Source organism: Misgurnus anguillicaudatus, chromosome 2 (genome assembly GCF_027580225.2).
Source record: "Misgurnus anguillicaudatus chromosome 2, ASM2758022v2, whole genome shotgun sequence".
NCBI classification, from domain to species: domain Eukaryota; kingdom Metazoa; phylum Chordata; class Actinopteri; order Cypriniformes; family Cobitidae; genus Misgurnus; species Misgurnus anguillicaudatus.
In genome coordinates this window covers 12,165,323-12,186,276 of record NC_073338.2, presented here as the reverse complement: position 1 = coordinate 12,186,276, position 20,954 = coordinate 12,165,323, and the positions used below count along the sequence as shown (strand labels likewise).

At 36.7% G+C, this 20,954-nt stretch overlaps 1 protein-coding gene and 3 long non-coding RNA genes across 5 annotated transcripts; 3 read left to right on the top strand and 1 right to left on the bottom strand.

Annotated features, from left to right (window-relative positions):
• Window positions 1–1,091: 1,091 nt before the first annotated feature.
• LOC141368093 (uncharacterized) lies at window positions 1,092–2,109 on the top strand. 2 transcript variants are annotated; one of them, XR_012371939.1, is made up of 4 exons: window positions 1,092–1,457; window positions 1,586–1,699; window positions 1,799–1,914; window positions 2,014–2,109. It is a non-coding gene; the product is annotated as an uncharacterized lncRNA (long non-coding RNA). The 2 variants fall into 2 exon arrangements; XR_012371938.1 differs by having other exon boundaries at window positions 1,092–1,484.
• A 783-nt stretch (window positions 2,110–2,892) lies between these two features.
• LOC141368104 (uncharacterized) lies at window positions 2,893–4,572 on the bottom strand. The gene is made up of 4 exons (XR_012371940.1): window positions 4,214–4,572; window positions 3,887–4,114; window positions 3,515–3,781; window positions 2,893–3,428 (listed from the first exon to the last, which is right to left on the bottom strand). It is a non-coding gene; the product is annotated as an uncharacterized lncRNA (long non-coding RNA).
• A 1,281-nt stretch (window positions 4,573–5,853) lies between these two features.
• On the top strand, window positions 5,854–6,918 carry LOC129441726 (uncharacterized). Its single transcript, XR_012371937.1, has 4 exons — window positions 5,854–5,970; window positions 6,070–6,178; window positions 6,280–6,379; window positions 6,460–6,918. It is a non-coding gene; the product is annotated as an uncharacterized lncRNA (long non-coding RNA).
• A 5,822-nt stretch (window positions 6,919–12,740) lies between these two features.
• LOC141351385 (polymeric immunoglobulin receptor-like) lies at window positions 12,741–19,303 on the top strand. Its single transcript, XM_073858050.1, has 2 exons — window positions 12,741–12,831; window positions 18,357–19,303. Exons 1-2 carry the CDS (start codon window positions 12,741–12,743, stop codon window positions 19,061–19,063), a joined length of 798 nt encoding a protein of 265 aa, XP_073714151.1. The 3' UTR covers window positions 19,064–19,303.
• The last annotated feature ends 1,651 nt before the right edge of the window (window positions 19,304–20,954 follow it).

The following is a 20,954-nucleotide window of genomic DNA, read 5'->3' as shown; positions in this document are numbered from 1 at the left end:
AGAATAATACCTAATTTGGAAAAAAATAATACCTCTGAGACCAAATTTACAACTTTTAATGGCCTTAAATTTGACAATTTTGATTTATCACTTTTTAATACTTTTTAAAACCCCGCGGACACCCTGTACCCATAAACATTTCTAAATATAGCCTATGTAGTTTAATAGAGAGAAACATAACAGGCAGATAGTGTAATCATGATAATGTATTATTGGAAAAATGTCAAAATCAAAATAAAGATGGTTTGCCATTGCAGTCCTCCGTGTCATTATATTATTGAGCTAAAGAGCAGAATTTACTTTTTTGGTTATGCAATGTGTTGTAGTGATCTATATAGACCACTTGCGTGTTTGCAAACAGAGATGATGTTTTTTGTGGGCGGAGCCCAACTGGTGGCAGAAGACACAGCTCTGCAATAGCGGTGAAGTGTTTTAGCATTTAACTGTCATTTTTATGGATCTGGTGTTCCGTCGAAGTCTGTTTCCCTTTAGTGCATTGTTTCTTATAGCGTTTTCATCACGTTATGTTTATTTTTTTAGATAAATTAAAAGTTTAAATGGCTTGGCTACACTGTCAGAAATAGGGGTACAGTAGAGGTCCATTTCTGTCCCCCAAGGTACAATCTGAAGGTCAAAAAGGTACATATTTGTTCCCAACCATTAAAAGACACATATATGTACCATATATGTACCATTTCTTTTAAAGAATATGGTACAATGTTAAGAGACAGCCTCTGTCATTTTTTTTTAATTGTTGTTCTAGACAACTGCTGTAAATAACCATTGTGACCATTGTGTCAATTTTTGTTTCCTTTAGTTGGGCACATGGGTCTTGAAGTAGTTTTAGTTTTCTTCTGTTCATTGACAGTGTGTTTAATTTAAAATTTTAATAAAAAAAAAAGTTAATTTCACTTATTAAAAACTGATATGAACTCAAAAACTGCAATTGATTAACCATAACTTAAACTGAATAAATACTGAATCTGAATCCCTCACACATCCACCTAAAGAAATGCGCTTTTATTTTGACACACGCCCATCCCCCACATCTCACGGTCAGATTTGAGCTTCACAGAGCAGCGCTACAGGAGGACGACACGACAGACATGAAGAGCATTAGGTAAGCAAAGCACTGTAAACTCCTTCGTCGTCTTTAAAGCATCTTTAAACTTTAAAAACATGTTGCTTGTCGTGAATCTTGATTTTAATACTGATTCGGTTACGGTAATTTGTGTAAAGTTGTATACAACGCGACATTGACACAGCACTATTGCCTCAGACTCATTTTTATGAGCAGGTTAATGTGCATTAAGTACACCACAGTTCTGTAAGTGGAAAAATAATTTATATTTATGTGTGTTTTCTCACAGTTCAGCGCAAACGTTTCTTGCGCAAGTTTGAATCTCTCTCAGTCAGGGGGGAGATTGACTGACAGACGAACGTTACTCTACCAAACGGTTATTCCCTTATAAAACCTTTTAAAGGTAATGTTACCACATTTATTAATGTATTTATTATGTTGTTTGAGTATACCACAGCTCTGTAAGTGAAAAATTAATTCATATTTATGTGTTTTCTCTCACAGTTTAGCGCAAATGTTTCCTGTGCAAGTTTGAATCTCTCTCAGTCAGGGGGTGATTGACTGACAGACTACGTTACTCTCTACCAAACGGTTGTTCACTTATAAAACCTTTTAAAGGTAACGTTACCACATTTATTAATGTATTTATTATGTTGTTTGAGTACACCACAGCTCTGTAAGTGAAAAATTAATTCATATTTATGTGTTCTCTCACAGTTTAGCGCAAATGTTTCCTGTGCAAGTTTGAATCTCTCTCAGTCAGGGGGGAGATTGACTGACAGACTAACGTTACTCTCTACCAAATGGCTATTCACTTATAAAACCTTTTAAAGGTAATGTTACCACATTTATTAATGTATTTATTATGTTGTTTGAGTCCACCACAGCTCTGTAAGTGAAAAATTAATTCATATTTATGTGTTTTCTCACAGTTTAGCGCTAACGTTTCCAGCGCAAGTTTGAATCTCTCTCAGTCAGTCAGGGGGGAGATTGACTGACTGACTGACTACTCGCCACCAAACTGTCATTTAACGTAGACTAACCATGTTTCGTACACAAGGATGTTCCGTACAGTTGACCTTTTACCAGCAATTACTCATTAAATACTTCCAGGGCACACATCAAATTTATATCAGTGTCATCCTCATTTCCCCCTCTTGCACCCATGACCAGGAAAGACAACCTACCGCAATTTACTCCGGCGACAATCCCGTAAGTCTGCAGGGTGCGCCCTCTGTATTTGAAAATGAACGGTGGGCAGGCATATGCTGACAGACTGCGGCTTCGGGGGGAGACAAGTGGAGCAGCAAAAATTTGGATTTTGCTTTTATTTATGCTTCACACTGTATTAAACTCTTTATGAAATGAATGATATGTTATCACAAATTGTAAGATTTATTATATTTTGTTGAAATTTTTTTTTAAGTTGGAATATTTATTGATTGAAGTCAGTTGCGGCAGATGACCGCTTGGAGCAACTTGGGCAGCACGTCCGTCAGCATCATCCTGTATGCAGTGCTTATGTTTAACCTCAATTTTATCATGCTTAAACAAATAAAATATGAATTAAGTTAATGTTTTAACTTACTTGACTGTGATGTCTTTCTTTAATTTACTTTTCATATAAAAGTTGGCAATGTTAAACACAATAATAACACATTCACACATGTTATTTAATGTTGTTTTTATACACAAGTTATTCAAGTTTAAAAGATTTCATAATTAAAAATACTTAATAGGTTAAGTTAAAAATATTTCATAAGTTAAAATTTTTTTCTTAAGTTAATTAAAAATATTTCATAAGTTAAAAAGATTTCATACAAAGTCAAATTAATTTTTTTTAAAAATTGATAAAAAAAATATTTGATTTCAAAAGGAAGGTAAAAGAAAAAGATGCCAGGAAAGAAAAAGCAATATCCCAGGGAGATGCTACAGAAGGCAGTTGAAGAAGTAAAGGCAGGTGCAAGTTTAAGGGCAACGTCAAAAAATATTGTATTCCCCACACCACGCTGCAGGACTACAAAAAAAATTAATTTTCCCACAAACCTCATCCCAATTTGGCCCTGACACCAGGAGAGGAAGATTCCCTACTCTCATTTATTTTTTGGATTGCAGACCATGGCTTCCCAGTAACCAGATCCATGGTAAAAGTACTGGTTACTGGGATAATAAAAGAAAGTGGCAGAGCTGCCACCACCACGGTCAATATGGAGAAGGGGCCAAGTGACGTGTGGTGGTCCCGATTCAAGGCCAGGCATCCGGAGTTGACTTCACGGACAGCAGATTCCCTGGACAGAGCTAGGGTCCATGGTGCTACACCGGAGGCCATCGAGGGATTCTTTAAACTCTACGAAGCATTATACACAAAGTATAGTTTACAAGACAAGCCACATCTAATTTATAACTGTGATGAAACAGGATTTGGGGACAAACCTCGCTCCAGGGAGAAGGTCCTGTGCCAGCTGGGAAAAAAGCACGTGTACCAGCAGCAGCAGACAACCAGAGAGCACATCACAGTGCACTGCTGTGTGAATGCAGCCGGGGACAGCACTCCACCCTTCATTATTTACCCCGGCTGCCTCCCAAGCAATGCCTACAGGCTGGAAGGGCCCCCCAATGCCCTCTATGGCATCCAGTATAAGGGGTATATGGATTCTGAGCTCTTTTTAAAATGGCTGCATCATTTTGTTAAATACGCACCTGAGGAGAGACCACTAATTTTAATCATGGACCAACATGAGACACACGTGTCAAAAGATGTGATCTTGTTTTGCAGAGAAAACATGATTGAAAATCTTTGCCTACCTGCACACACTACACACATTTTGCAACCCCTGGACATTGCAGTCTTTAACCCACTGAAGACTGCTTTCTCCACCATGGCATCCAGGATGGGTTTGGTGCGGGGAGATATTGTGGTGGGGAAGAAGCAGTTTTCACCGCTGCTTAAACATGTTTACCCCAGTGCAGTCACCGCCCAAAACATCAAGGCTGGGTTCCGCAAGGCTGGGATCTTCCCTCTGTGCAGAGATGCTGTGGACACAACCCAGGTAATTTTCACATTATTACAATCTTAATTCAACCTCTAAGTTACTTGGTTTCTTTTTAAGTGTGCTAATAAGTTTTACATACTTTTAATTTTTTTAGGTGGTGAGAATGCTTCCATCTGCAACTCCATCTCCATCCGCAACTCCATCTCCATCCGTCGGTCCCCACGCCTCCTTTAGCCACACCATCCAGCAGTCCCCACACACCATCCAGTCTTCCCTCCGCTCCGTTTGCCACACCACACATGAGTCCTGCCACACCATCTAACATTTCCACCCCTCTTTCAGCCGCACAGTCCAGCACACAACCTGATGAAACAAACACCACCACCACCATCACTCCTTCCACCACACAAACACCTTGCCCCACCTGTAACAGAGTGGCTCCCAAAAATTACCTGGTGGCAGCAGGTGTAATCCCCGAGACTCTGGCCAATGTCCTCATGAGCCCAGCCCTGGAGAGGAATGACAAGGTTAGGCATCGCATTCCGTTGCCAGCCCGCGTCATCACCAGTGACGAATATATTGAACTGTTAAACAAAAAAGAAGCAGAGGAAAAAGAGGAGGATAACAAGAGAAAGCGCAGGGAAGAGATGGCAAAAAAGAGGGAAGAAAAGAGACAAGCCCAGGAGGCAAAGAGGCAAAAAAGGCAGGCACCTACTGCAGAGGAAGATGGAGAGCACTGTGCCCTGTGCAAGAGAGTGGTCCCTCCTGACACCAACAATGAAGCCATTACAGAATGGCTTCAGTGTGATCTGTGTCACTTATGGTTCCACATTCAGTGTGCGGAGGTGGAGGAAATCCCAATTGATGACTGGTTTTGTCACAAATGCTGTTCTTGTTAATTAGTTACACCTGTTACAAATATAAATGTAATGCAAGTTAAGTGTTCATTTTTGTCACAAATGTTATTAATACAACTACAAATATAAAATTGTTATGTAAGTTAATTGTTCATTTTACCTTTTGGTCACAAATGTTGTTCTTGTTAATACACCTAAGTTACAAATATAAATTAATTGTTATTTAAGTTAACGTTAAGTGTTCATTTTTATTATGTTATTTAATATTACTGTTATTAAGATGTTATTTAAATGATATGTTTAATGTAAATAGTTATCTCACTCACACACACACACACACACACACAGGTTCATTTATATAATAAACAAACTATTAACACGACGTTTTTCATTGCCATCTTTTCATGAAAAGTAAAAAAAAGTTACGATTTCATGCATAAAGTTAAATAACAGTTAAAATATCACCTTAAGTATGCATTAAAATAAATAAACAACTCACATGCAATTAATTAAATATAAATTTTCGCAGCTGAAAGCATGTGTTGAGCTCTGTACGAAACACCGTTGTGAACGTGTACGAAACATTGTTTTGCCTTCTTATCTTCCGTACACGTGCGGAGGAGGTACATTTTCTCACTTTTCTCAAACACTGTTAGTCCAAAACACATCAATCAAAGTATGGCTCATAGGATTGGCCTTCCCCCGGAGAATGAGCACACAAACATGCTTGTAGGAGCAAGTTGCTTCGAGAAATAGCCGAAGGCATCCGGAAAATGGCGAAAAGTGTACGAAACATGGTTAGTCTACGTTACCCAGAAACCTTTTAAAGGTAAGGTTACCACATTTTTTAATGTATTTATTATGTTGTGTGAGTACACCACAGTTCTGTAAGTGGAAAATTAATTCATATTTATGTGTGTTTTTTCACAGTTTAGCACAAACGTTTCCTGCACAAGTTTGAATCTCTGTCAGGGGGGAGATTGACTGACTAACTGACTACTCGCCACCAAACAGTTATTTACCCAGAAACCTTTTAAAGGTAACGTAAACAAATTTATTAATTTATTTATTATGTTGTTTGAGTACACCACAATTCTGTAAGTGGAAAATTAATTCATATTTATGTGTTTTCTCACAGTTTAGCACAAACGTTTCTTGCGCAACTTTGAATCTCTCTCAGTCAGGGGGGAGATTGACTGACTGACTACTCGCCACCAAACAGTCATTTACCCAGAAACCTTTTAAAGGTAACGTAACCACATTTATTAATGTATTTATTGTGTTATTTGAGTACCCCACAGTTCTGTAAGTGGAAAATTGATTCATATTCATGTGTTTTCTCTCACAGTTTAGCACAAACGTTTCCTGCGCAAGTTTGGATCTTTACCATTCAGGAGACTGGCTGACTGTTCTCAACCAACCATCATTCACACGCAAAAACTTTAAAGGTACCACTCTTATTTATGTTGTGAGTATACCACAGTTCTGTTAGTGGAACATTTATTCATATTTTTGTGTTTTTTCACAGATAAGTATGAAAGTGCCCAGAGCAGTTTTCGATGTTTACCATTAAGGAGGCTGACTGACTATCATCTACCACCCGTCATTAACACAACAAAAACTAAAGAAATATTACTCCATATGGACCTATTCATTTACTCATTATGCTGTGAGTACACCACAGTTTTATCAGTGAAAAAATGTATATTTGTGTGTTTTCTCACTGCTTGGCATGGACAGATGTGGCCCTGTTAAAAATGTTTAAATGTTGTCTGGTTTAAGGAACAGCACACTGATTTTGTTATAAAATATTCCTGTTTGGACAGTCTGTTCAAGTCATAAAGGAATGGTTGATATATTTCATAAGGAAAGTGTAAATGTAATATTAGTTTTTAATGTTGTGAATTTGGACTGAACAACACACTTCTGTTTTATATCTAAACCTTTTGTAAAATAAATGATTGTTCAATAAACTCACTGTGTATTTGATCTTTTTCTGTTATAATTTTTTATACTAATGTTTAAAATGTACCTTTACTCTAAACAATTGGCTAAATCAACACAAATATATTCAGTCATATGCACTTATAATTTAAATTTTACAGTACTTGAAATATATGTATAAGTTTTAAAACCATAGACAATGAGTGGACCCTGTCAAAGCCAATTTTGTACCCTTTTTGAAGGGTCCATTTTTGTACTGTTAAATAAAGGTACAAAATTGTCACCGGAGGTACAAAACTGGTCTCTTAAGGTACAAATCACAAGGGTACAAATTTGTACCTTCTGTCAAGGGTACAAAAACTGTACCCTTGAGGGTACAGCCCCAGTGACAAGACATTGTACCCCTAAAGGTACAATTACGTACTTTTATTTCTGAGAGTGTACTGATATATGTGCATGAATGTTATGTATTGTGTTTTTAATTGGTAAATCAATTATTTTATTGTACGAATCGATAAAGTACATATAAAAGCAATACTATCATGTATTTTAGATAATACCATTTATTAAATATTTCAGCATTTTCCCGTTTTCTATTATTTCTTCCTTATATTTATAGCTTACGTGTTTGTTCTAAAACTATTCTAAAACTATTATGTTTACATACAAATTCAAATGTATAGTGGGCGCGCTAGATTTATATATTTATTAATGAAAGCATAATAATTTTAGAACAAACAGTAGGTGTCAAAAGAAGGAAGACATAGGCTATAAGATGTATGGTTAAAAGAAATAATAGAAAACTGAAAAATTATGAAATATTTAATAAATGGTATTATACAATAGGCTACATATTGCTTTTTAGTATAATCCATTCAAATCTTTCTAAATAAATCATAAATGTAACGTGATGAAAACGCTATAAGAAGAGGGGACAGACTTCGACAGAACACTGGACACCTTCTCTAATTATTTTCTATTCTAATTATTAATATAATTTCGTATGATTTCGTCTGTCCTTTTAAGGGCTTGCAACCATAAAAGCCTACGTTTATTTTTAAATGGTGTCTTCAACGATGGTATTCTATAAAAATTAAGGCCATCTTTTTTTGGCATTCCTATTCTGACACCCAACAGCACATAAAGACATTTTCTAGCGAGTTATCTTGCTTATTTCACTCCTGTGTAATTCATTTCTGTTTTTCTGCCACCACAGCTTGCAGTGACGTAACTGTGACGTCTACTTGCAAAAGGTCTATAGAGATCAGAGGTAAAGGGTTATTTTAGGCGCCAATTTTTCTATGTCAAAATTATGTTTGAATTTAAGCTGTTTCGTTAATGGTACTTTGACGTCATCCGGCTGAAAGTTCTTACGGGCGCCGCATGAAGTCGAACAAGCCTAATGACTGACAGATTCTGATTGGTTGGAGTGTGTGTGTACGTCGAAATGGTTGGTTTCAGTCAGTCACGGTTCATGCACGTGCGAACCATGGGGCGAACACGTGAACAAACACGAATGCATCTTTGCTAGGGTGGCTATCTCCACAAAATATAGGCCTACAACTACAACAACAATGATAATAATAATTGTAACGATAAAAATATTTAAAATTAAACAAATAAATTAGTTTAGTTTATTTCATATATATATTTATACCACGGGTCTGTTGAATGCTGCATTCTGATTGGCTGAGAAATGTTCTATGGGTGTTGATTATTTTTCTGTAAACCGCACACCTAACTTTTCAAATGTCTTAAAAATAGGCACCAGAGCAATGTTTGTGGTAACCGTGATATAAGCGGAATAATTGACTCCGGTCCTTTGAATTATTTGAAAATAATGCACACCTCCGCTTCGCGTCGTGCCGCATTATCACCTTGGTGTGCATTATTTTCTTATAATTCAATGGCCCGTCGTCAATTATTCCTTACATATATATTGTCTTACATCAATATAATGTTGACAAACATAAACAAAATACAAAACATTAGTTTTGCATATAGCAACACAGTTGCACAATCCAAAATACACCAAAACCACTTGCTCGTTTTTCACTCATTAGTTGGTTGCATATAGTTTGAGTGCATTAGATAACTTCTTTAACTTAACAAGTGTTCCACATGTTAGTTCCTCATGACAGCTGTTCCATTTACACCTTTAAATGAAATACAATGATATGATATTTTGCATTAGTCCTCACTTGTTTCTTTTTGAATATACAAGTTCCTCTTAAGTCATGCTCTTGCTGTAAACAACCTTTGGATACTTTCAGGTAATTGATGTTTTTTTGCTTTGTACATAATTTGTTTTAGTTCTAGTAATTCTTTAAACTTTAGAGCCTTTAGTTCAATAAATAGGGAGTTTGTTGGCTAGTTGTCTAAATATTTTTTATTAGGCTATTTAACTTTATTTTACTAATGATGTTGTTGTTGTTAATAAAAAAAAGATAGGCTATGTGTCCATGGTTTATGTGTCCATGGTTTTAATGCAAGTTGATAGTCTGACCATAGGCCTATATTTTCCTAAAATTCCAAATCAGCATACTATTGAAACTGTAAAATAATTTAGGTGATGTCATTGTTGAGTAAAAGTAAAGTAAAAACAAGTTAAAAATGGAACAAAATATTTAACGTGGCATAATTAATAGGCTACACTAAAAGAAAACTTATATGCTCGATAGTCAGGGCAATATGTGTTTCCAATACTTTAACTCTTTTAAATATTTCAAACAGTTTCAACTAATAGTTTAAATATTTTTATTTTTAAGTCAGTTTAATAAAATTTTAATCAAAATACAAACATACTGAGAAGGATGCACATTCTTCAAAATACTTTGAGAATTAAGGAGAATAATTAAGTGTAAAATGTCCTTTAGACTCAAGTGCTACCAAATTCCAGAACTGCAACCTGCGAATCTTCCAAACTAGCCTAAAACTATCAGGTTCTCAGAGGCTGCTATAAGGTGAGGAAGTCTGAAACATCAGTCCGTCCTTTGGATGAGACGTTAAATCACGTTCCTGACACTCATTAAAAATCAATGTCCTTTGAAAAAGAATAGGGGTGTAACCGCGGCATCCTGGCCAGATTTGCCCTTTGGCCTCTCTGTCCATGGCCTCCTATCCACATATACTGATTGGCTTCATCATTGTCTCCTGTCCACCAGTAAGAAAATCACAAGCTGTCACAAGGTTTTGAATGAAGAGTGATTCATTAAAGGTTTTATGGAGTGAATCTTGAGGGACCTGCACTAGTTCAAGTCAGACAACAGAAGGGTGGAGTAGGAGTCATGGTGTGAGCTGATACTAACAATGAGCTAAATGGACCTTTCAGGAAACAGTCGTACAAGAGGAGTTCCGAGTCAACCTGCAACAGGCTCTTCTGATTCCACTCATCAGTTATTGAACCTGTCTTAAGGGCCTTCCCGGTGACATCAAATTGAAAGTTGGTTATATAGTGGTCCCCGTTTTTTGGGACCCATCATAATGTAGCGTACATGCTTTGTCATAACATTTCTCAATGATGTCCTTATAACATTTTTCTAACATGACAGAGAGAACGTTCCTCTTTTGTTATGTAAAACTTTAACTTTAACAACATTCCCAAAATATTCTAAAAATGTTGCAAATAAAATGTTATAATTATATTAACTCGTCACATTAAAATAATGTTTAAAGAACATTCAACATCTCATCTCTCAATGATATCCTCAAAACATTTTCCTAACGTGACTGCAAGAACGTTCTTCTTTTGTTATGAAGAAACATTAAGACAACATTATTTTGAGATCATTGTAAAAACTTTAACTTTAACACCATTCCTAAAATATTCTCAAAATGTTGCAAAACAAATGTTGTAATTTAGTTAACTGGTAACATTAGAAGAACGTTTTATAAAGAACATTAACACATCTCATCTCTCATTGATATCCTCAAAACATTTTCCTAACGTGACTGCGAGAACGTTCTTCTTTGGTTATTATGAAACATTGGGACAATGTTATTTTGAGATCATTGTACAAACTTTAACAACATTCCCAAAATATTTTAAAAATGTTGCAAATAAAATGTTTTCATTTAGTTAACTGGTAACATTAGAAGGACGTTTTATAGAGAACATGAAACACCTCATCTCTCATTGATATCCTCAAAACATTTTCCTAACGTGACTGCGAGAACGTTCTTCTTTTGTTATTATGAATCATTGGGACAATGTTATTCTGAGATCATTGTACAACTTGTTAACTCAGAAACATTACCAAAACATCTTTTAAATGTTGCAGTTAAAATGTTATATCTTAGTTTTCATATAACGTTATGGGAAAATTTTTTAAAATGAGAAAACATCCTTAAAATGTTAGTTTAACATTATATTCAAATGTTTTCTTTAGAACATAAACCAAACAAGTAAGGAATGTTAGCGAAAGTTCTAAGAACGTTCCCTGCTAGCTGGGTAGCACTTCAACTGCGGACGCAGTAATATTGACGGAAGTTTGAACGAGAGGGGGGGTAGTCAGGAGTGATGATGTTACTGCATGCCGAGGTAGAAGTGCTGAGGTAAGAACATAGTAAAATAATAAAAACAGTAGTGTTTTCATTTAAGCTGTGTATGAAGGGTTTGAAGAGACCATGTCAGCATTTTCTGCTGTTGTAATTTGCATAAAGTATCACAACAATACCCGCAGGGGCGGTTTTCTGGACAGGGATTAGACTAGTCCTATACTAAAATAAATGTAAGCAAACTGAAAACTACTTGCACTGACATATCTTAAAATACACTGATGCCCTTTGTTTTGTCTCAAAATGCATGCCAGTAATGTTTTTAGTAAGACATGTTTGTAAAAACTAGTTATATTTACTAATTAAATTAAGGCCTAGTACTGTTTTAAAATAATCCCTGTCCCGGAAACCACCCCCCAGTGTTAAATTAACCCAGCAGGCACACAACGTAATAAGACATTGCAATTTGATGGAATATAGATATATACGGAGGAACTGGAAGCCAGGGTGGTGCCGATGCCAAGAGGAAACAGGGCAGAGACAGAGCAGAGAGGCCATCTTGGCCCATCTGTGCAACATTGATGTAGAAATACAAAACACTGTGTTTGTTTATAAAGTAAGAAATGAAAAGTAAATATAATGATTTGTGGAAACATTATATATTAAAATAATAACTGAATAATAAATGACAAAATACATTTCTTTTAAAAATTTAGCAAAGAAACATGCAGCCATGATTGAAATAGCAAAAATTGATACGTGCCATTACGTGTTATGCATTTAAAAGAGTTGTTTTGTTATAAATTTTTTTTTTTAAATAAATAAGAAAGGAAAAAATAAAAATAAGGATGATACAATTGATTTTCTTGCAAAGATAAAGAAAATTAAAACTCTGTTGAGTTACTTTTGACCAATGTTGTGCATCAAAGAGTTAATTAAAGTCTGCTGTCGCCTGTATTGTTGTGCCTGTATACTTAATCGCAAACATCCCACAACTGTACAGTGACTCATTACTTTAAGTTTATTTTTGTCCTTCTGATAAGCAGTGTAAACCCATGAAAGAAAATGCAAGCTATCTAAGCAGGAATTCTTTTTGTTAAAGCTAATGGTGTTGCCAAAAATATGCACGAGGTAAAAACTTTGTACTTATTATAAGTTTATGCTATGTTTATCGAACTGAAGGCTGAGGTCACAAGCAACTTTAAGGAAGAGGACGTGAGAGATGCTATAAAAATCTAACATACAGTCACTATAATAACAGATGATCTCATAGAGTTCTGTATCTCTGTTTCATGTTTCAATTGAAAACGTTTGTTACATTACACAAATGACTGTTTCTGTTAAGCATTAAAAGTGCACATGGACATAATGAAGATATGGAGAAATGAAACATCACTGCTGTTTGACAAGCGGACAGTTAGTCTGAAGTTCATTCTGGTTATTCTTTGGCTTACTACAGGTAGGTTTTTTACTCGACTCACTTGGGCTGATTAATTTTGTGAAATTTGGCTTGTTGTGACTGTAAGTTTGTTAGATGCTAACGGAACCGTGACTTGATGCGCGACTTGTCTCTTCGCAAATGTATGTGGATCCAAATATGGAAAGAACTTTTGAATTTAATAATCTGAGGTTCTGTCCAGGGATGTTTCGCCACATTTCTGTAATGAGGACCCTTCCAGCACTGTGTACGTGTGTCTTCTTCCCTGAACATCCATTAGTTCATCTTCCAGTAGCTGGCAGGGCAAACCAAAGCTTGCAGGCAAGTCTTTGATTTCGTCCACAGGAAAAGTGAATGGCTTTCTGATTAACTGTCCAGCAAACTTAAGTTTCTCAAACTCGGAAAAACGAGCAATGAATTTCTCTTGCATTTGGCTGACTGTTGCAACAAATCTTTCTCTTTGTTTCGTGTCTAACACATCCTGGCTCATATCATGTAGTAGTGGAAAGTGATTTTTTTAATGAGGGTGGCATATGCTGAGCCGCACCTGTCACGGTAGGAAATCCTCTGTTTCCTCCGTGTCATGTGTGTGTGTGTTTGTTTGTTCACTCACCTCTGCCATGCGCTCGTTTGATTAGTGTTGTCACCTGTGTATGATTGCCTTGCTCCAGCTGGTCCTCATTACCCATCAGCTACATATACTCACTCAGTTCTCTTCCTATTGTCAGATCCACATTTCATGTTCCAGCAGTACCTTTTGGATTATCGTCTCCCGTCTTCGTGTGCAGTGATCATTGTTCGTGGTTGTCGTCTCCGTGTGAGTGTTGGGTCCGTTCCTGGTTTCGTCCATTGGCCATCATCACACTCTTCACCGACTTCACGCTTCATCACTCTTCAGCCACCGTAGACCTTCGATCACCATCGCCAACATCCTGGACTCTGTCACATGTTCTATTGTTTATCTGTCTTTACCATCATTTACAATAAATCTGTGTTGATCGCCTGCGCTTGCTTCCTCCACTTTATTGTGTCGTTACAGCACCTACATGCGGCATGCAGGTTGAGAACCACTGGTCAAAATTGACCCTGATCTTTGCAAGAAATTAATTTTATAATTCAGTGTTCTAGGTATTCCTCGATGATGTTGTTTTTGATTATCACAGAAAAAATATTTTTTTGTAACATTACCCTACATTAACCCTACTTCTCATATGGAGAAGTCTGGTTTCGAAGCTAGCTAAAAAAGCTTAGCTTAAACCAGGACTAGGCCTTTAATTGGGTAATATAACTAGTTTGAACAAACATGCCTTACTAAAAACATTACTTGTGTGAATTTTAAGGCAAAACAGTGATGTATTTTAAGATATGTCAGTGCAAGTTGTTTTCAGGTTGGACAGCTCTTACATTTATTTTAGTCTAGGACTTGTCTAATCCCTGTCCAGGAAACCTCCCCAATATATCTCACTGGGCTACACGCAATTATTAAGCAATATCGCTCGAGTAGGAGTGTGAAATAGCTCTATATCATCACGACTGTGATTAGGCCAGAGGCACGAGGCCGGAGGCAATCACAGCCGTGATGATATAGAGCTATATCACACGACTCCGAGAGCGATATTGCTTTTATACAACAGTTCGACGGCACACATTTGAAAAACGAAAACTAGAAAACAACAATGGAGTTATTTTAAAAGCCTCTTTGTTTGAGAACTACTTCTTCCGCCACGGATTTGAGGGCGGCCAGAATGACAGGTAAAACTTTCGGCTGCTTTGAAGCTCATAACAACTCAATGGGCAGAAAAGCTGTTACTTTATATTACCGTTTCTTGGTCACAAAGTGTAGTTTTAAGATTAGTTCAGTCGAGAATGTATATGTATTATATTTAAATCTGCAGTCGATTAGTAAAGATAGCGCCTGTTTGAACGTTTGGTTAGTGAGATTCGGTACGAATGAGAACCAAAGCATGAGCGGACGTCAGTGTTCACTCGCCCCGCTGACCACCGCCCTCTCTGGGCTACATCTCTGACAGGGATTCCCTGGCTCTCATGTTGGCCTTGTTTGTTTATGATCGTCAAAATGAGATCAAATCAGCAGTATTTGGTGTCATGATCAAACTATTACTTGTTTTTTATTCATATTTAGTGTCTTTTGTGTTGTTATTGTTTTGGCGCGAGGTAAAAGTTAATAAAACTATACTTGTATAACGTTACTATTGCTTTTCTCATTTATTCTTAACGTGATACGAGCACTCGATTATTATTATTAAACTTTGTTCTTGTCAGTACTATATAAAACGGTTTTTTATAAGTGTCAGAGAGATGTTTTTGCATGCTGCTTATAAATATACCAGTGGCGATATCTCATAACATGTTTTAATAGTCACGTCACAATAAAGTAAATGATCAATGTCCACATTTAAAAGCTGCGGTGCTTACCTGCAGTTCCATGGTGTTTTCGCGTTCTGATAAGAGATATTGCTCCAGAAAAAAACGAGTGTTTATATTCCTCTTTCCAAGTGTTAATCGTCCACACGATGTGACAAGACATTTCTCCCATTAACTTTAACGTAACATCCAAGAGCGCTGATCTTTGACGGAATAATAACTTCCGATTGGGGATTCACAGACTGATTTATGAGCTAGTAAACTAATGAGACACACGGAGAGTCTGTGTTTTCCATTCAGAGATGAGCCTGCTTAGGACCTCCATTCACTAGGTGGCGGAATGATACGAAAGGTGAAGTGGTTACAGTGCCTTTATCAGCACAATATCGCATAGCTCTTAGCCAATCAGATTCGAGAACCAGAAAGAACTGTTGTATAATGTGTAATATCATATGCTCTGTGGCATCTATGAAGGGAATATAATATCGCATTAACCTTATGGAGCAATTCTGCTGTGCACCTTAACACAGAAAGCAAAGGATGACGTGGCAGCATCGTGTGGTGAAATTGAAATATACTGTTGTCTATTTTAGCAGGGCATCACCTCACAGTTAAAAAAAAATTAAAGACCCAGCATTACGATCGCTGAGGGCAAACCATTGGACCCATCGACTTCACTTCATTCTTATTTAAATCTGTCTCTGTCCTGTGTGCAGTATTCTAATGAAGTGAAGATGTTCAGCTAAAATTGTCAACAAAACGCACTGCAGTAATAAGGGCGCTCTGTGCCCCCCTTGCTATAATACTTTTTATGATGCTCATTTCTGCAAAATCATGTTTTTTTTTCCCGGAAGTTAGCCTGCCGGCACCAGAACAGGATGCAAGTCCATACCCAGAACGTCATCATGGAAAGCTGTTTTTACCTTAAACCACCCATTAAAATCTAGATAACTATATTAACACTATAGTCCATTTGACCTACTCCCCAAACTTATTATTCAACTTTCAATCATTTAACATTACCTTTTTTTTCATTAAGTCACTCGTCTCTTAAATGAGTACCTTAAAAACCACCAGGTTCATACACAACTTTTGATAGTTTTAAATAAACACATCTGCAGTGAGTCCTCCTCTGCATACTCGCCGTTGGTCATGAGAATCATTCCAACTGCCTGTCAGGAAACCACAGCTGTAGTTAATTAATTTGCTCAGTTCCAACACCTGAGCATTCCTGCCAATATCCATCCAATCTTATGTTGCTTTGGTGATGAAGCCGGAAATAGGAACATGCCAATTGAAACGTGATGCCAAGTTTTGCTCCTTAAAATTCCCCATTTAAAAAAAAAATTAATTACAAAAACAAGATATTTGAGATGATGCAATGATCATGCCACATTCCAATTCTGTTTTGTCTTGTGTTATAAATCCAGGGCATCATGATCAGCATGAGCTGGACCAGTGCCTCTCTCTTGCTTCTTCTCGTCAGACATATGGCCGATAACGGGCCTTCATGATGAAAGTTGGCGATAATTATTATTATCATCATCATAGTTTACATTAGCATGTGCATCTTTTGCTTTTCCTCGCATGAGAGGGTTTGTCGGCATCACTTTGCTTGTAACATGCATGGATTCCTCCTCACACGCACCTGGATTTGTATTGCACAGACTTAGACTTTTTCCTCGTACATGAGCTTGTAATGCACACAGCTCTGTCATTTTCTTGCACTAGAGAGGTTGTTAGCTGTGCAGAGGTTTGTTGTTTCTGTTCCCTGGCATGCAGGAAATTTCAGAGGCTTTAAAGACGTGCTTAGAATAATGGCATCAGTTTTAAGAAGGTTCCGGTCATTACAGTGTTGCCCTTAGAGTAAATTGGCTTCTTTATTTGTCCACCAATCAAGCCCCTTGTCATAAATGAGTAAAAATGAACAAATAAATAATAAGGGTGCAAACTATTGTCCCGCACACCAATGCTGCAGTGTTGGCCCTCCCGGTCAAACTGCCAAATTTCGCTCCCTCAATCTCAAGACATACATGGGAATGTTCCCTGTTTGACTGCCAGAGGAACCTACCCATCTGATGCCATGAGCATTCCAGCTAAAATCCTCATTGGATGCTGCAACGGTCTTCCCAGTCGAGGGACTTTTTTCCCCTCTTTAAAGCGTAACTAAACCCCTGGTCAGAGCCTGACTCCACCCACTGGCAATATTTGAAAATTGCAAGAAAAGTGGGCAGATCCCAACGGAGATAGAGGGGAAGAACTAAGCTCTTACCAAGCATGTGGTGAGATCGTAACAAGGGCGTGGTGAGCTTGAACCTGCTTACGTCACGAGTTACTTTTTGGACCCAACATCCAATTGGAAAATTCAACTGCAGTAGCCACCGTTCAACCTGAAGAGGGCTGCAACCTGGACGTTTTTACACCATATATTGTAGTATTGAAACACTTTATATCCAAATGTCAAAAAACTTACTAAAATTAATGAACAGCACTAATAAAGCATCATTCTTACAGATCATTAACTAAAAAAAGTTGGTTAAGGGATTAGTTACTCTTTAAAAATCTCACCTTTCACATGAGCACTTCCCGCTTGACTGGTGGGTTTCCGTCCGATGCTGTGAGCATCTCAGCCGAAGGAGAGCCTCCCGGCCAATTTGCCTAACTCTCTCAATCCCACTTCTCCAATTTCAAGCTGTACTGTATGCTTGTGTGCTCCCTGTTTGACTGCTGGCAGATCAACTAAAGCCCCCGTTGGATGCTGAGAGGGCCGTCCCAGTTAAATCAGTAGTTTCTTACCGTTTTCCGTCGTTTTCGTCTTCTGGCTGCTGTCTGTCATTTATGTGGTATTTTTTGGGGAGTTTTCTGGGTACCCTATTGATTACATGTTAATGCGAATTCGTGAAATGAAGTTTCTTTAACTAAATTCAGGAGGAGCAGGGTCATGTAATCCAACCAAGCAGCGTTAAGATCTACAAGCGTCATTAAAAATGTCTAATTTCTTTAACAATTTATGTACTACGTTTTATCCTTTTTTGATAAAAATTGCAAATAAACTGTGTAAAATACAAACATGATAGGTTTAGATTCATAATTTGACCATCAGTTGTGACAAAAACCTGTTTAGCTAAAATTGTAATTGTTGTTTTGTTTATGATTTATAGGTGATGAATGTAGGACAGTAACTGTTCAGACTGGTGGATCTGTCATTATTCCATGTCATTATGAAACTATATACACCCAACACAAGAAATACTGGTGCTATCATTCATTAGGATCTTACAGTTCCTGCTCTTTTCTGGCATATGCAAATGAAACCAAAGGAGATGTGTCAGTAATTGATCATCCTGATCAGAGTTTATTTACTGTCACTATAAGAGACCTGCAGGAGCAAAACACTGGAACTTACTGGTGTGCTGTGGAAATTAATAGAGACTGCGATGTGACAGAATGGTTTTACCTCAAAATCCAATCAGGTATGAGATTTATTTTACACTTCATCATCAGATTGCTTTTGTTTCTGATAAATGTGAATGACAAATATCATCTTGTCTGTGTGATGACAGCTCCTGATCTCTCTGTGATGTCCAGCAGTGTAACTGTAGATGAAGGTGGTAATATCAGTATACAGTGTCTCTACAGCATTAAATATAAGGATAACACCAAACAGTGGTGCAGATATAAAGACAAGAGATGTTACACATCCCAGAATGCATCAGTTAAGATCAGTGATGATGGGAGAGGATCTTTGACTGTGATGATGTCTGGACTGATAAAGAGTGATTCTGGCTGGTATTACTGTTCTGTAGGAGATCTACAGGCTCCTCTTCAACTCACAGTCAATGGTAAAACTAAAAGTAAAATAACTTGAAATGTTTTATCTGTGTTCAGTTGCTAAAATCTCTGTAGAAGATTTACAGACTCCTGTTGAATTTACTGTTACTGATGCAGCAACAGGTAATACAGAAAATGACTTAAGGTAGTAATGACTTGCAGTAATCGTGTTGGTCAAGATTAAATAAAAAAAATTAATGATCACTTGTTTTACACATTAAAAAAGAATAATAAAAAATATATATTATAATAAATTTTTATTATTTTCTTTTACAGCAGCTGTGACCACAGACATGAGCACTGCACAACAGCTGTTAGTATATCAATATATTTTATCATTTTTCTTATTAGGTTACAACTTCCAAAAGGATAAAAAATTATTTTTGTTCTTTAAGTTGTGTGGGTTTGATTATTATTATTATTATTATTTTTAAATATGAATGTCGTGTAAATTTCATCAATGCTGATATCTGACATTGACATAATTTTAAATATTTGTATAATATTTTTTAAACAACAATAATACATGCATACATACAGTACAGTTGAACATAAATAATTATAAATTATAAATAATTTGTTCTTTAATTGTTTGAATTTTTAGATGGGACCGAAAACAGTTCTGTCTTTCACAGAGATGACCTAAAACATGTTGTGTCTAGAAAATTCACTGAAGTATGACTTTGAACACTCCTCTCCTGTTTCTCTTTACAGTATAGTTTAAAAATGTGTCATACTATGACTGTTTAAAGTCATCATGAATGTGAAAATTCAGAAAAAAAAATAATGTGCATGCAAAATAAAGATGCATGCCAAATGAAAACATGTTAGAATCTGTATTACATTTTTTTAAACAAATGTCCTTTAATTCTTTATCTGTTGTTGCCGATCTAAGAGCATTTTGTCTTCTGTGCCTGAACAATATGAAGACATGACAACGGAAGTGTATAAGTTATTCCAGTCACAGTTAAATTAAAAACAGGAAGATAAAGTAGAAAATATATTGTAAAGCAGCTCTTTTCTACCCTAACCCTTCTTTGGTTTTGTGTTATTTTGAGTGTTTGAAGCTTCTGTTTTTTTGCATCCCTCTTTCCCCATTTTGTATTATTAAAGATGACTTTGGCACTTGAATTCTGTCTCTTGCTCTTTTTTGTTTTTGCATTTTTGAATGCAAGATACAGGAAGAGAACATTATTGAAACATGTATACTCCTCTACTCTAATATTATTTTGGCTCATTTTAGCAGATTGTTGTGCTATTACAGATATTATCTGATCCTAGAGTTTTATGTAAGTAATACTGTAATGTATGAGAGGCTGTGCTGTATCATGAATAAGTCTGAAGAGTAGGGTCAGATTGCGCCTGCAGCTGTTTCACCATACAGAAGCATCGAGTACTTTTATAAAATGGTTACCAAACAATACAAATATTAAAGCAACACAACTATCAAAATCAATGATAACTAACTATTTTATGAGTTAAAATATGATAATTTAACATAATCAAGTCTCTGAGTGTGTTTTTTTGTTTATTTGGTCCGCACCTAAAGATAGTGAACCTTAATGCAAAAGAATAATTGGTCGGCTTTGATTGGTCGGCTTTGATGACAAATTTTATCACCAACTTCAGTTGTCTTGGTTCACTTGTTTAGTGCACACCAAAGTTGAAGAGGCAGCATTCACATTTACTCAAATGAGCCGAACCAACTGAGTTATTGCACCCAGAGTCATGCAAGGGGCCATTTTTGAAGACCCTCTCCCGCAAAGTTCAGCACCACATCTGACCCGTCACCCGTGATAATACCAAAATTAAATCCGCACCCGCCCGGACCCGTTAATATTTGGCCCCTTACCCGACTCGTACCCGCATAAATCACACACACACTAAAATCATTCCAATTAAAGTGTTTTATGTCTCATTTTTTTATC